Raw genomic sequence first — 15,311 nt, 5'->3', positions numbered from 1 at the left:
TAAGTATATCTTGATCCTTAAATATAAAAGAAAAATGACGCTTGTCTCCTCTAGTACATTTTAAAAAATTTAACATACAATTTGATAAAAAAAAATTTAAAATGCTTCAAAGTCTTACTTTGATCTTATCTTGATATTCTTGTATCTTACTTATTTTAACAAACACTAACTAAATAGATAATATATATAGTCTCGCGTAAAAGATTCAGCTCAAATAATCGAGCCCATCCCGATCAAAATCCAAATCTTCACTTGTCCAAACTAGGTTATGGGATAGGATTCGATCCCTTCTCACACTTTGACATTATGTTTTTCTCATGCTAGACATAATCTAGTGCGCAATATTACGGAAATATAGATTTTCATATAACGTAACAGTCCCCATGGTGTAGATTTTTCCGAGTTTGAAAAGCTATAACAAGAATATATAGTAATTAAGCATGAAGGCTGAATGAAGCCATGGGCTTCACAATGAAACCCTAGCTCCTCCATCACTCAGTAGCCGCCTTCAACGAGAACCTTCTTCATCTTCTCGACCAGCGCCTCCATCTGCTCCCGCGAGTGCACCGGCGTCGGATATACGCACGCGCAATCCAGCCGCCCATCGCGCACCGTGTCGAAAACCGCCAGCGACGTCCCCACGCCGTGCACCGAGGCGCAGCCTATGTAATCCTCCACTCCGCCCACCTCCTCCTCTTGGCGCCCATCCCCGGACTGCTCGATCACGGTGTCCTCGAAGACGGTGATCAGCGAGGTTCTCAGCGATGACGATGGGGTGAGGCTAGGGTTCTCGATCGCCTTGCACATTAGGAAGTTGAGGTCCGCCATGTCCGTGAAATGCTTGTTGTTGCTCTTGGACCTCGCGAAGGTCGCGTAACACCTGCTCGCCAAGTCCCACAGGCCTTCTCCCCCTCCGGCGACCACCGTGTTCAAGATGGCTGAGTTGTAAAACCCTGGGCAGTTCAGGGTACTAATTATGTTCAACAATATTATTGACTCTATATAACCATTAATATAGTTAACCAATTAATGACTTAATGTATTTCTAATCTAACCCAATTAAATATTATATGAAGTTTTAATTTATATTAAATATATACTATGTATCATCGATCAGCCTACCATGAAAAGATATCATTAATCTTTAACCTACTTGGCCATGTGATAATGACACAGGGCCCAATAGCGACGCATCAAACCTAGGAAGGAGACGTTGTAGCAGACGTGCGAGAGCCATTTAATATAAACAACAGGAACGGATGTCTCTTACAAGACGAGACTGACCAGCCGACCATCCATCTCAGTTTGGATCCTCAATACAACTCTTACCAGTAATAGACATAAGGTGATCACATTCACGGCTCCCGGAGCTGCTCGGCGTACTGCCCGCATTCAACCCTATTTAATGATGTCTCCTTTGGACCCCATTTTGATTTCTTGCAGCCGACTTAAATGCTGCAAGCTAATTAATTAATTTAAGTACTCGTGATTTAATTTGGTCTTCATTCGTTCATTAATTGCTTCATTTACGTACCGAAATGCCTAGCAGAAAGCTCCGGCTCAAGCAGCGGCCGGCAGTCGATCAGGGTCACCACCCCGAACTTCTTCTTCCGGTGGCTGGTGGCGCTCCGTCTCCACGAGTTCCCCGCCATTATTCCGGCGGCCGCTAGAACTCCACACAGCTTTATCTTCCTCGACTTGCATCCCTTCATGCAACCACGACAAAACAAATTAAAAGTTGCATAGAGGGTCAAATATCCCTCGAGATGACTCTTACGTATTTGTGAACTATATATTGCATGCATTCGGCGAGCTTTTACCTCTAGGATGTGTTGAGTTTCATGGCGGCCCAGCTGCAGCCTGACCACCTGAGAAAACCTCGGTCCGCCGGCGTTGATGACCTCCAAGTTGGTCAGCCTCAACGACCTGAGCGAGTAACTCAACGTGTCTAGCCCATGTGCCCAGATCGGCTTCTTTGCCTGCCCGTCGGGAATAAGATCTTCGATTCCCATATTAATCCCACCTTCACTCCATACTTCCCTTTGATCTGCCCCTCCCATCAACGCCTTCAGCTCCCTGAGCAGGCCCACCGCCGTGGCCCGGTCGCACGCCGCCGTGTGGAGCCGCAGGGCCAGCACCCACTTGGCGTCCTTTATCTCGTACACACTGGCGAATAGTACATTGACTTCCATTTCCGACCCGGCCGCCCGGGTGGACCACGGGTTGACGTTCAGTTCGTGTTCCAGAACCTTCTGGAGGGGAGCGATAGAGGTAGCGGAGGTGTTTTGGAAGATTCGATGAGTTGATGAGAGATCGAAAGCTTCGATTTGAAGGTGAGAAACGGAGGGAACGACGAACGAGAAGGAGTTGGTGGCGGCGCTGTAATGGAGCTTGGAGCGGAGGATGGGGTGGGAATTCTGAAGCTTGTGGAGGGCGTTTCGAAGATTTGATATTTCGGGCCGTTTACTCGCTTGTAGGACAAGCACTGTAATGCCGGTGCCGGACAACACCGCCCGGCACCACGCCAGCTCAGTGCTGCCTACCGGCCGGCCCTTGGGCTTCAGCCCCTCTGGCATCTTCCGGCTCTTCCAATCATCCATTGGGAGGGACAGGGTGAGTGGCCAGCAATGGTGGATGAGCTCTCACACTATACGATGATAATGTTGAAACCCGGCACCATCTTTATAGATCGAGTTGGTTACTGCTTTGATCGTTACGTAAACAAACTTTCTTCGTTGCATTTAAATTTGAGTGGAAATGGCAAAACCTCACCATGTGTCAAACAAAAAAATCGTTTTTAGTTACTTTTTTTCAAAAAAAAGAAAACGTTTTCCCTTATCCAAACAAAATAATTGCACTCTATAACCATGTTACCAATTTTGATGCTATCAACTAATTTTGTAAATCTGTCATTTTATTTATGTTTTAACCTAGCTAATTTTAATCCTGTCACAATTTCAATTTTACTATATTTCTTAAAAAAAAAATACACTATAGAGTGTAATTAGTTTGATTAAATGATTATCGAGTGTAATTAATTTATTTAAGTGACCAAAAACGATAGTGTGCATTATGTACATTACATGAGACGATATTAAATTTTATACAATATGACTTAGAGAATGAAAATATTTTAAGAAAATAATCTCGTATTAATATAATAGAGTTTACTTCATAAAAAACTAAGTTTAACCTAAACTAGATCAAATGCTATCCAAATTCGCCCACGAGCACGGCTCGATCCGTTGGTAAAGGAGGAACCTCTTGGGGTGATATTTTTTAGGTTCTCAGATTTCGTGTTTTAGTTTCGACCAGAAAAAAAAGTTTAGTAGTCATGAACGAATTTAAAAAATTAAAAAATATTTACTGTCCTCACGTTTGCAGTTATGTTAGGGATCAAAACTGGCTGTTGGGTCATTTGATATATATCTTATGTTGATATTGTAGGGTCGAACAGCGAGGGAGTTCGTGATGGTGCGTGAACCAAAAAAACAAAATGTTAACTAAATCCTTAAAAAAAAAAAAAAAAATCTGACCCACAACATGCTATCAAAAGAATTTAATTCAAACTGACCTAACCACAAAGACCCAATTCAATTAGGTGGTTATCGTGGACGGTGGAAAGGAGTGGTTGGTTGAAGAACATTAACTGCTTTGGGGGAAAGTTTAGCAGAATTTGGTTCAGCCTCGGAAGGCATTGGCAAGTGGGGTATGTGACTGGCAATAGTAAACTTTTAACTGTTATTTACCCTCTGCCTCCACAGTACTTGGTTTTTACTACTTCCTTCATGGGGCCACCTGACAGATAGCTGGAGACTGATATTGCTTTAATATTTTTAATAATTACTTTTAACTTATCCTCGGGATGACTGTTGTTTTTGTCGTTTGTGATTTCAATTTTTACAAGCAAATAAATTGTAAGTCGTAAGTGTGAGTTTTTATTTTATTATGTGTAATGGTAATCGAACTCACGATTCATTAATGTGAATCTATTATATTGCTTGTCCTATGTCCTAAGACTATCTTTAACTTATTATTTTTTAATAACTAAAGGTGTGTTTGATTGCAAATTTTAAGTAATGGCTGGGTAGAAAACAAAAATTACCCTATTTTTAAAAAATCAATTTTATGAAAAAAAAGTTTAAATATTTGTACTATATATATATTTTTCATAGAAAAATTAAGAGTGTTTGATTATTTTCATAAAAAATATATAATATAAAAAATATATAATAAATGTGTACAATCAAATACAGTCTAATTATTGTCTGCCCTTGTCGGCAATTTTAGTTCGTAACAAGCTTAAATAATAAATATATTATCTAAATAATAAAGTGACCCAAAAAAGAAAAAAAAAGAGTGAGCATGGTTGGGCCGCACTCATAATTCTTGGGCCTTTTGAGCCCAGATGGTTGTTTGTTCGGGCTTAATGATGGGCCCATTTAAATTGGACGCTCAACCTGACCCAATGATTAGCCGAGGGAGCGCTTCTGAAATTTCAAATCTCCTCCGTCCCGCTACCATTTTGCACAATTTGCAGAGGAGAGGGAGGGAGGGAGGGAGAGAGAGAGAGCGAGCGCTCCAGAACGCAACAGTGCAGGTGTCTACAATTCTCTCATTCTGAAAGCGGCGGTCGAGAATGTCTAGTCGCCATGAGAAAGAGAAAGGAGTCAATGTTCAAGTCCTTCTTCGTTGCAGGTTACAATTTTATTTCAATCACTGATTTGAGCCGTTACGAGAAATTTCGTGATTTCTGGAAATTTTGTGTATTGTATCGAATTAACGTTCGGTTGTTATTTTTTCAGGCCATTCAACAAAGAGGAGTTGCGCAGCAATGTGCCTCGGGTGGTGACCTGCAATGAGTACCAGAGGGAAGTCGCAGTTTCTCAGAACGTTGCTGGGAAGCAAATTGATAGGGTTTTCACTTTCGACAAGGTATGTTATGGATGGAGGAAGGACTCTTATATTTCCAGTTTTTATGCTGTGGTTCTCTCTGTTGCTCATTTGCAGGGTGTAATTTGGTTTAATTGACGTGTGATTTCATAGTTGGAAATTGTATAGCGAAACCTGCTTTTCTAATTTGATAAGTATTAAGTTGTAGTTTGGGAGGGCATTTTGTTCCCTAATCCTGCTTTGTACTACTAGCACCTAGTATAGTCTCTGTTTCGTTAACCATTCTTTCTGGACCAAATCTACTTTCACAATATATCTTACGGTTTTTTTAGACTAGGTGTAATGCTAATATTTTCACTGGAAACCTCCAGTACCTGGAAGAGGGATCTTTCATTTTGAAGTGTGAAAACACTAATATTTCCCCCCAACATGTAACATGAAAGACGACTTCACCAGCTGTTGAAACTCACACTTTAAGAGAGTGAAGCTGGCAGCAGAGAAATATACTGGAGCAAGGAAATTATTTACTAGGGATAGATTTTAGTGAAATTCAGTCTTTGGTTTGTGACTTTCCAGCCTCATCCGGACTTGGCCTTTGGGTGAGCCTTTGTTACTGTTGGCTTGTTTGAAATTTGGCTTAAGTGATTGATCTAATCTTTCAGTTTGCTGCCTGGCGCCTGCAATAGGTTTCCAGCAAAAAGGAAACAAACTAAGAAGGATTGAAGTAGTTCTATATGCCTTTTCTTTTTCTTTTTCATATGTGTATTTGTGGGACTGTTCGAGTATATAGGAAACAAAAGAAGTGGTGGTATACATATATGTGAAGAATAAGTGTGTGAAAATAAGTTCTGATACCATGTGAAGAATAAGAATAATTTTTCCTATATTACATTACAAGAGTTAAATGACATATATATACACATTGGAGCAGAATAAGCGCAGTGCCTACAGTGCCTATAAGTTGGCTACATAACAGCTAATAATTGACTTCAAGAGATGGAATATTTGGGCTGAGATATTGCCTTGACAATATACCCATATATAAAAGAAATAATGAAATATAGGCATAGAGTTCTGTTTATATTTTTCTAGTTCTTGTTTATGTTTCTCTTGTTATGTCATATACCTTTTTTGTATCATATGGTGCATGATATGAGATAGTTGTTGGCTCAAGAAGTAGTTTCAGTTATATGAAAGAGGATATGCTCTTTGAAGCATGGTAGGAATCTCTCTAAGACTGGAATCGAATTGGTGCTACTTGAAATTTCCAAATTTAAGCTTTTATACTTAGTTCAATAGTACAAACTGAAGGTATGCTGTCTTTCATGCTAGGAAAACTCTGTTTTAGTGAAGACGCTTTTAAATTTGTAGGATTAGTTTGCTTGATGTCATGGTTGATGTTCGAATATGCACCTTGGGTCATCATTTTAGTGAAGATGCTATGACCTTAATCCCATTGCTTTGCTAAATACAGTAAAGTAATTGATTAAAGAAAAAAGCAATAGATTCTTGATTTTTGTTTGTATTTCTGCACTGTAACTATCAGTGCTTAACATTTGTAAATCTATGTTTGGTGAAAAGCTATTCCATTGCTAACCGGCAGAAGATAAATTTAAGTCGAGGGTAGAGCAAGTAATTTGACATGTCTGGTCTTTTTTGAAATGGATCAAAATTTCACTTGGGCATGGGTACATAGCATTGTAAGTGTTTTCTTTCTTTATTTATTTTCTTAAATCTAACATGTATGATTTTGAATTTAATATACTGAGATTAATTCGGCTTGTTGGTAGGTTTTTGGACCTTCAGCTAAGCAAAAAGACCTGTATGACCAAGCAATTGTTCCCATTGTTAATGAAGTTTTAGAAGGTTTCAATTGTACCATTTTTGCATATGGCCAAACTGGTACAGGAAAAACTTACACCATGGAAGGAGAATGCAAGAGGTCTAAGGTATTGTTGTTTATGTGGTTAATTCAAGTTAAAGTTTGTGCTACCTGGCCATTTAAAGTTCTTGATGCTATGTTTACTTTTAAATGACAGAGTGGACCTAATGGACGGCTGCCTCCAGATGCCGGCGTTATACCTAGAGCTGTGAAGCAGATTTTTGACACCTTGGAGAGTCAGAATGCAGAATACAGTGTTAAAGTTACTTTCTTAGAGTTATATAATGAGGATATTACAGATTTGCTTGCTCCTGATGAGATTTCTAGAGTTGCAGTGGAGGACCGCCAGAAAAAACAGTTGCCTCTCATGGAAGATGGGAAAGGTGGTGTTCTTGTAAGAGGATTAGAGGAGGAAATTGTGAGGAGTGCAAGTGAGATTTTTAGTCTACTTGAAAGGGGGTCTGCAAAGCGTCGGACTGCAGAAACACTATTAAATAAACAATCAAGGTCATGATTGTTTCACCATCTTTGCAGTTGGAGCCAGAAATCCTACTTCCATGCTTACTAAGAAAATATTTTGTTTTCCAGTCGGTCTCATTCCCTTTTTTCTATAACCATACACATCAAGGAAGCAACTCCAGAAGGTGAAGAGCTTATCAAATGTGGCAAGCTGAATTTGGTTGATTTAGCTGGTTCAGAAAATATTTCTCGTTCTGGTGCTAGGGAGGTGTGAACCATAATAAGTTCAATACAATAGTTCTTGATAGGATCTCTGATCTTTCTTTCGGAGTTACTGCAGGCATTTTAGCCTTGTGCAATTGCCTGTGTCTGCTCACTGGGGATTGCTGGCTACCAGTCCCTCCCTCTACTTGGGTTGGAGACAGATTAGATCCCAGCATATTGCTCAAAGGAGAAAGCTTTATTTTGAGTTAAAATTGCTTTTTCTGCATTTCATCATTTCCTTTTTATTAGAACTCGATAGTAGTTCATTTCTACGTGTCTTTTTAGTTACATATGATTGCATATCCGTTCTAGGGTCGTGCAAGAGAAGCAGGAGAGATAAACAAGAGTTTGCTCACTCTAGGACGGGTTATTAGTGCTCTTGTAGAGCATCTTGGTCATATCCCTTACAGGTTAGAGTTGTTTTCCTGAGTTGTTTAGCTCATCTATACATTCTTTTCAGATTTTGTTTTCCCTGATCATTTTTATTGCTTTGCAAAATCAATGTTCAGGGATAGCAAGCTTACCCGTTTGCTTCGTGATTCACTTGGAGGTAGAACCAAGACATGCATTATTGCCACAGTATCACCTGCAGTCCATTGTCTGGAGGAGACGTTGAGCACACTAGATTACGCACACAGGGCAAAACATATTAAAAACAAACCTGAGGTTAATTTCCTTCTATTTTCGAGTGTATTCAGCAGCTTCTCTTTCACTAATTTTTTACATCTCATCGAGTCCTCAGGTTGACCATTTGAATTGATCTCTGAAAATACTACTTTTCTTTTTGGCTTTTATTGCCTGTTAATGGTGGTCATAAGTGGTCATTTAATAATCTGCAAATATAGGATTGAATTCTGTGATGTCATAAATTATGCATGATAATGGGTTTTGATGAGTATTCCAGAATTTATAAAAGTTCATCCGCTTTCTAGATTGTTCTTTTAGTCTTATTATTAGACTGCCTTAGAAATCATTGTAGAGTTTTACTGAATTTTCAACAAATATCTAAATATATGTCCGTGGACATTTTGGTTAACTTTATCTTTATCACATAAAGATCATTATCCAATATGGGGTGAAGAAGTATTATTCAAAATCTACCTTATTGAACTTTTCAAATGTTAGAATAATCTGTTTGCACAATTGTATGTACAAACTATTTATCATATCTACAGAAAATTGGCTGCACTGCTAAATGGAAAACGTATGCAAAAGTTGCACCATGTTGCTAGTTATTCAGAAGATTGAGTTGCTGTAATTGCTTTAGTTTCATGAATAGCCAATCACGGGGAGTTAGGTTTTTGTGGTGTGATATGCATTTGCCATCTGACTTAATTCTGTTTGGCATAAATATACCTTTGAGGTGTTGATCTTGGGGGTCTAATTGAGTGATCAATGCTGCTAGGTATCCCAAATTAATTAGTTTTTTTGTCTTAATTATAATCTTTATTTTGCCTTTTTTCCCCTAGGTCAACCAAAAAATGATGAAATCTACGTTAATAAAGGATCTCTATGGTGAAATTGAAAGACTTAAAGCAGGTAAATACATTTAGGATCCCTTTTTCTGATAAAGAGACAATTCTAGATGCAATAACTGTTCCAAGTATATCATACTCTTTATATGGGTTTCTTTTTACATGTTTCTATTCCACTCATGCCAGAGGTCTATGCTGCCCGTGAGAAAAATGGTGTCTATATACCAAAGGAAAGATACATTCAAGAGGAGAGTGAAAAGAAGGTAACTCACCTATCTGATTTTTTGTTGCATTAGACTTACTGAGATTCACTTGCAATCAATGAATCTACCACTTGACCTGCATTAGTGAGATTCACTTGCTGCTAAATTAGTGACTTTATGTTGGTTGATTGACTATTCAGTTTAATTTATAAAGAGGTACTCTCTTAGAATATTGGTTGAAAGATCCTTGCATTGAGGAATAATTCTCTGGATATCATCTCTCATCTCTCCAGTTTCCTATCATTGTAGTTTCTTATGAAAATGTTAATGTCCTTTTTTCTTGTTTAGGCAATGGCTGATCAGATTGAACAGATGGGAGTCGCAATTGAAACCCATCAGAAGGTCAGTTTTCATCGTGCTACTGTATGGAATTATAGAGTTTCATCAGTTTCCTGATTGTCAAATACTATGTTTGTCTCATGTCCTGGGTTTGCCATGATCAGCAACTGGAGCAATTACAAGATAAATACAATGCTCAGGTTAAAAAATGCTATGATTTAAGTAGCAAACTTGATGCCACCCAGGTAAGTTCTATCTGTGTATATGTGGTTTTGTATTATACTGCTATTAATCCTTGGAGTCTTTTCATATATTGCTGTATCTTGCAGAAAAACCTGAACCAAACAAGCAAATTGTTGGATATCACTGATGAAGGGTTGAGGAGATGCCAGTATGCTCTCAAGGAGCGTGATTTTGTCATTTCTGAGCAGAAGAAAGCAGGTATACTTAAAATATATCTGTTATAGGAATTTTAGTTGTAGCTGCCTGCTTCTGAATAATATATGCTGAATACTTGGAGCAGAAAATGCATTGGCTCATCAAGCATGTGTCTTGCGATCTGACTTGGAGAAATCTCTGCAGGATAATGCTTCATTATATTGGAAAATTGGTAAGTTTTTTAATTTTGCAATTTAGTGATGGTGTTGATTGCTGACAAATACATCAGATTTTTCTCATTGATGTGATTGTAGCAAGAGAAGACACACTGAATGCTGATAATAGACTAGTTGTCAATGATTTCCATACTGAGCTCGTACAGCAACTTGGCTCTCTTTGTAATATGCTAACAACATCAGCATCTCGACAAAATGAACACCTACAGTGTATTGAGAAACTGTGTCATAGCTATTTGAACATTCAGAATAAGGTACTCGTGAAATCTTATATTTTTTCTCACATCCTTGCTCTGCAAACACGATTGTGCATCTGCATTTTTCATTTTCAAATATTTTATCATGTCTTTTACATGTTACTTTTCTACTTAATAAGTACTTGTTTTGACTGAGATTGAGCTTCAACCATATCTCCTGTTTTTTCTACTAACTGCTTTATGTGGACAACATTCCTCTCTTAGGCTGTCATTGACTTGAAGAAGAAAATGACTACTTCAAGGGCGCTTTATATTTCTCATTTTGAAGCTGTGCAGAATCTTGTTCGTCTGCACAATGCAAGCTCCAATGCTGGTTTAGAGGAGATTTTGGCTTCTATTTCTTCTAGCGTGAATTCGATAGAACAAGTAGGTGGCAGAAACTTTGCTTTGGCATTAAATAATTTGCCAATCTTTAATTGGATCAGCATTGTTGTAGATGCCAAGCCGATAAATTCACATTTCTTTTTTTTATTTTCTTGTTATTCTGGAGTAAGGTTTTAGCTGGAGAAGTTGTTGAAGCAAATGGTATTTTTGATGATCTTCAAGGAAAGCTATCAGCTCATCAAGGAGAAATGGCACATTTTTCCAGAGAACTTCGTGAGGTTTGATTCAATTGTTATTAATTTTGTTTGGGAATACCTAGGGGTACTCGGTCGTTAATCTTGTAGTGCTTTGCCTTGAATGTAAGTGCTTGTAAAACTTTGATACATAATTTCAAGAAACAGTTTCCATAAAAGTTTCCTAGATTGCATGAAAATGAAATTGCATACTTGTTTACTTGCTTTGCATTTTTTGAATTTATAAATGCCTTTTTTTGCTTTGCAGACGATATAGTGTTGGTGGATGAAACAAAAGAAGGAGTGAACACTAAGCTTGAGTTATGGAGAAACAATTTAGAATCTAAGGGATTTAAATTAAGCAGAAAGAAAACAGAATATATAGAATGTAAATTTAGTAAGAATACAAGAGTGGAGGATGTTATAATAAAATTGGAAGACCAAATCTTACAAAGAAAAGACCATTTTCGATATTTGAGATCAGTGATTCAAAAAGATGAGAAATTCACGAGGATGTCACACATAGAATTAAGACAGGTTGGCTAAAATGGAGAAATGCATCGGGGGTGTTATTTGATGATAAAATCCCATTAAAATTGAAAGGAAAATTCTATAGAACAGCTATAAGACTAGTTTTGTTGTACGGCTCAGAATGTTGGGCAGTCAAATACCAACATGAGCAAAAGACGAGTGTAGCGGAGATGAGGATGTTAAGATGGATGTGCGGCTATACAAGAAAAGATAAAATTAGAAATGAAGTTATTCGTAATAAGATAGGAGTAGTGCCAATAGAGGAGAAGATGAGAGAGACTAGACTAAGATGGTTTGGTCATGTGAGAAGGAGACCAAGAGACGCTCCTGTGAGGAGAGTTGATGAAATGGAATAATTAATCAAAAAAAGAGTTAGAGGCAGACCTAAGAAGATTTTGAGGGAGACATTAAAGTTTGATATGAAGTGTATGGATCTCAATGAAGATATGACAAAAGATAGAAATACATGGAAGTCTAGAATTCATGTAGCCGACCCCACATAGTGGGATAAAGGCTGGATATGTTGTTGTTGTTGTTGTTGTTGTTTATAAATGCCTTTTGTTGCTTGGCTTACTGTTATAACAACATAAGCCTTAATCCCTCTAGGTGGGGCTTGTCATACTTCTAATTAAACCAAATATGTTTTAACTTCTTGTTACCTTTTCATGATTGTTGAATTTTATTATTTTACAGAGATTTAATGTTAGTATCGAGCACTTCAGAAATATCTCAGAGTTCACTGATGGATTCATCCATATGCTTAGTGAAGAATCAAAAAAGCTGCAAAGTCATGCAACCCATGTTGATGAAATGCAGGCAACGCGTATTAAAGAATTTCAGAAGGCTTACGAAGTACACTTTTAGAATCTTGTCTGTGGAGTTAAATATTCAATGCTTTATCTATGTGACAGTTTCAGCACTGTATATGCAGGAGCAATCAACATCTGATGCAGAGAAGCTTATTGCTGATATGACCAACTTAGTCTCTAATCATGTTCTTCGACAAAAGAAGCTGGTTTGTTTCCGTTCATGACCACTTTTAGCTTTGTTTCTTTTTTATTTTCTTCTCTGGAAGATTTAACACCTAACCTGACAGGTGGATACACGGCTCATTCGTCTGAAAGAAACTGTTGTAGGAAATAAGACATTTTTGGACGATCATGTTTCCGCAATGGAGGGTATCACAACAGATGCAAAAAGAAAATGGCAGGAATTCTCAAGGCAATCAGAGAATGATGCAAAAGATAGTGCCGTCTTCTCTGCTGCTAAACACTGCCGCGTGGAGTTACTCCTCCAGCAATGGTAAGACATAAGTGCAGTGTAGTCTGATTAATATGAACTATTCTGCATATATGTTGTTATTGTTGGGGTTGGTGACCTCTCCCTAACTCAGTTATGGATATGTTTTCTCATACAGTACTTGTTAACTTCACATGCCTGTTTCTGTTTTATTGGCACAGCGAAAACACTGTTGAAAAAGCTTCCAAGCACTGGAAAATGATACATGACTCAATAAAGGAAATGAACAGTCAGCATAGCTCCACATTGGTCTCCCTTGCCAGGTTAGTGGTGCTAGGTCTCACTTTGTGTAGAAACAGTAAAATACGAAAATCCCAGCACGCTATGGCTGTTAACATCGTGTTACATTAAATTGTTTTCAGCAGAAGATATTTGAATTGTTTCTAGTTAGTAATATTGAGCACGGTTACTAGTCTTGGGAATGCATAATGGTACTGAAACTTGTCACCATATAATTAATTATTATATAAGGGTGTCCAAACTTTTGTCGAACTGTTATATTAAATTAACTCTAAACGGAATTAATTGTTCACCTTTTCCTTCCAGGAATGTGTCAGATAATAATGAGCTGCATTGTACCGAGATTGGTTTAGCAAGGGCTGCAGGTGAAGAAGATGTCACAAAGAATAGCGAAGATATTATTCGGCACTTTGATAGTAAGTTTCGTCAAGCACTTTTGGCTCCGCAGTTAAAACGATTTCTCTTTTATTTAATTATTGCTCAATAGTTGGCCATCTTACAACAGAAATCATAAACCCTCTTGAATACCATGAATTGGTTGCCAATTGAGCATCATCTAAACGAATGATTTAACAATGCATTCTTGTAGCAATATGATTCAGAATGTTGTCATGGTTAATAAGTTACTGTGCTTACGTTTCATACATGCCTAAGCAATAATTAAGTTTTGTTGCTTTTGTTGGATAATCATTATTTATAGAACACTGATATTTGTGTCAGGTTTGGCCAATTTTGTACTCCGACAGGGTGAAAGTGTGCTTTGCATTTAATGGTCTTGACAGAAAAACCATTTTCCTTATTCGCACCATATTTGTTGTCTTCCTTTGCTCTCTTTATTATGTACAAGCAATTGCTCTTGCCTTATTGAGTTTGAATGAGTTACCATATTGGCACAAAAATCATTTTCCTTATTCGCACAATATTTGTTGCCTTTCCTTCCCTTTATTATGTGCAAGCAATTGCCCTTGCCCTTGCCCTTGCCCTTCCTGAGATATTGATAAGGGTTGTTCTTACATATTTAGTGGGTTTCTTTTGAAACTTCCTCAGATGTATCGGAACAAGAATGTGAATGTATAAGTGGAATTTTGGCGGCAGTCAAGGATCAGGCAAATACTCTTGAGGTTCTCCGGGAAGACCACTCTGCCCAATCTGGTTCTATTGAACAAAAAGCTGTGGATGCCTTCCAGCATAAACTTTTGGTAAGCCGATCTTGCATCTTATCAATATCTCAGCATTGGTGAATTCATAAAATTAATAGGCATATGCGTTCAGTTTGAAGCATAACAATACAAAAGGGAAAAAAAAAAAAGATTGAAAAAAAGAAGAAGAAAGTTTTCAATTTTTTGCCTTTCATTCATAAACGTGAGATCCAACTCTCCTCCCTTTTCATATATTAGATGCTTTCCTGTGCATTCCATATAGTCAGAAATTTGCTCCTGGCTAATCCAACATAGAGTTTAGAGTTATATAGTCACTGCCCTAACTTAATGCTCAGGATTACGAGCCGACCGGCACGACACCAACCAGATGTGAGCCGGACATTCCCACAAAGGGTGCTGTTGAATCTCTACGAGCCATGCCAATCGAGAGCCTGGTAGAGGAATTCCGAGAAAACCATCCATGCGATTCTTTTGAATTAAAGGAACCGAAGCCATCCCTTATACCACGCTCGCCCTTGATTCAACTCAATTGAAAAACAGCATGGTTGGGCGCTTACTCACATGATCTTTATATCTGGTTTGTATTTCCAGTTTGCACTAATTATTGCATATATGAAAAGAAAATAGGTCTCAGGGGCTTGGTAGTGCAGAATCTAACATGTCAATCAATCCTATCTCAGCCTAGGCGAGTAAGAGGTACGTATCAAGGTGAATGATGTAGAGTTTCATTCCTCAAAGTTGCTTGATTTCTAGGATGGCTGTTTGGTTGACGTTTATTTCTCAAGATTTCACTTTTGCTTTGGCATCTAATAACAAGACCGTTGCCCTTTTGTGATTAGGCCATAAGTTTTAGTCGGAAAAAAACAATCTCTTTGCAAAATAATCTATGACTAAGACTTGCTTCTCTTAATCAATTTCAGGCATTGTTTGGGGGGGGGGGGGGGGGGGGGGGAGATTTGGTAAATCGAATGAAATGGAACCAAAAATAAATGGAATAAAATGTAAAATATTTTTTTATGGATGAAATGAAAGAATATTAGCAACAAATAACTATTGTACTCTTTTGATGAATGTAGTTAAATCAATGACAAAGTGAATCATTCTTTAAAAATAAGTAAGATTAATGCTTATTAAGTTT

General features: G+C 37.9%; 2 protein-coding genes across 3 annotated transcripts; one reads left to right on the top strand and one right to left on the bottom strand.

Moving 5' to 3' along the window:
* Positions 1 to 306: 306 nt before the first annotated feature.
* LOC127788488 (uncharacterized) lies at positions 307 to 2,742 on the bottom strand. The gene is made up of 3 exons (XM_052316823.1): positions 1,821 to 2,742; positions 1,535 to 1,706; positions 307 to 953 (listed from the first exon to the last, which is right to left on the bottom strand). Exons 1-3 carry the CDS (start codon positions 2,598 to 2,600, stop codon positions 496 to 498), a joined length of 1,410 nt encoding a protein of 469 aa, XP_052172783.1. The 5' UTR covers positions 2,601 to 2,742; the 3' UTR covers positions 307 to 495.
* Positions 2,743 to 4,526: 1,784 nt separating this feature from the next.
* LOC127788487 (kinesin-like protein KIN-5C) lies at positions 4,527 to 15,106 on the top strand. Of its 2 annotated transcripts, XM_052316822.1 has the most exons (24): positions 4,527 to 4,698; positions 4,806 to 4,935; positions 6,684 to 6,842; positions 6,933 to 7,282; positions 7,364 to 7,502; positions 7,811 to 7,908; positions 8,008 to 8,164; positions 8,968 to 9,037; positions 9,160 to 9,236; positions 9,525 to 9,578; positions 9,680 to 9,760; positions 9,845 to 9,956; positions 10,039 to 10,125; positions 10,208 to 10,383; positions 10,591 to 10,752; positions 10,881 to 10,988; positions 12,168 to 12,326; positions 12,406 to 12,489; positions 12,571 to 12,776; positions 12,935 to 13,036; positions 13,320 to 13,429; positions 14,061 to 14,212; positions 14,509 to 14,717; positions 14,801 to 15,106. In XM_052316822.1, exons 1-23 carry the CDS (start codon positions 4,640 to 4,642, stop codon positions 14,704 to 14,706), a joined length of 3,030 nt encoding a protein of 1,009 aa, XP_052172782.1. In that variant the 5' UTR covers positions 4,527 to 4,639; the 3' UTR covers positions 14,707 to 14,717; positions 14,801 to 15,106. The 2 variants fall into 2 exon arrangements, with proteins under 2 accessions (XP_052172782.1, XP_052172781.1); XM_052316821.1 differs by having other exon boundaries at positions 14,509 to 15,106.
* Positions 15,107 to 15,311: the final 205 nt, after the last annotated feature.

Source organism: Diospyros lotus, chromosome 13, assembly GCF_014633365.1.
Source record: "Diospyros lotus cultivar Yz01 chromosome 13, ASM1463336v1, whole genome shotgun sequence".
Taxonomy (NCBI): Eukaryota; Viridiplantae; Streptophyta; class Magnoliopsida; order Ericales; family Ebenaceae; genus Diospyros; species Diospyros lotus.
The sequence above is the reverse complement of the archived record's forward strand: the minus strand, read 5'-3'. Positions and strand labels throughout refer to the sequence as shown.

Excerpts from the sequence above, each read along its gene's own strand:
- LOC127788487 (XM_052316822.1), top strand. The coding sequence starts at position 4,640 with ATGTCTAGTCGCCATGAGAAAGAGAAAGGAGTCAATGTTCAAGTCCTT. Across the intron at positions 9,957-10,038 it reads TTCTGAGCAGAAGAAAGCAG|AAAATGCATTGGCTCATCAA; the intron begins GTATACTTAAAA and ends TACTTGGAGCAG. Across the intron at positions 13,037-13,319 it reads ACATTGGTCTCCCTTGCCAG|GAATGTGTCAGATAATAATG; the intron begins GTTAGTGGTGCT and ends TTTTCCTTCCAG.
- LOC127788488 (XM_052316823.1), bottom strand. The coding sequence starts at position 2,600 with ATGGATGATTGGAAGAGCCGGAAGATGCCAGAGGGGCTGAAGCCCAAG. Across the intron at positions 1,707-1,820 it reads AAACTCAACACATCCTAGAG|GGATGCAAGTCGAGGAAGAT; the intron begins GTAAAAGCTCGC and ends GGTTGCATGAAG. Across the intron at positions 954-1,534 it reads GCTTTCTGCTAGGCATTTCG|GGTTTTACAACTCAGCCATC; the intron begins GTACGTAAATGA and ends TGAACTGCCCAG.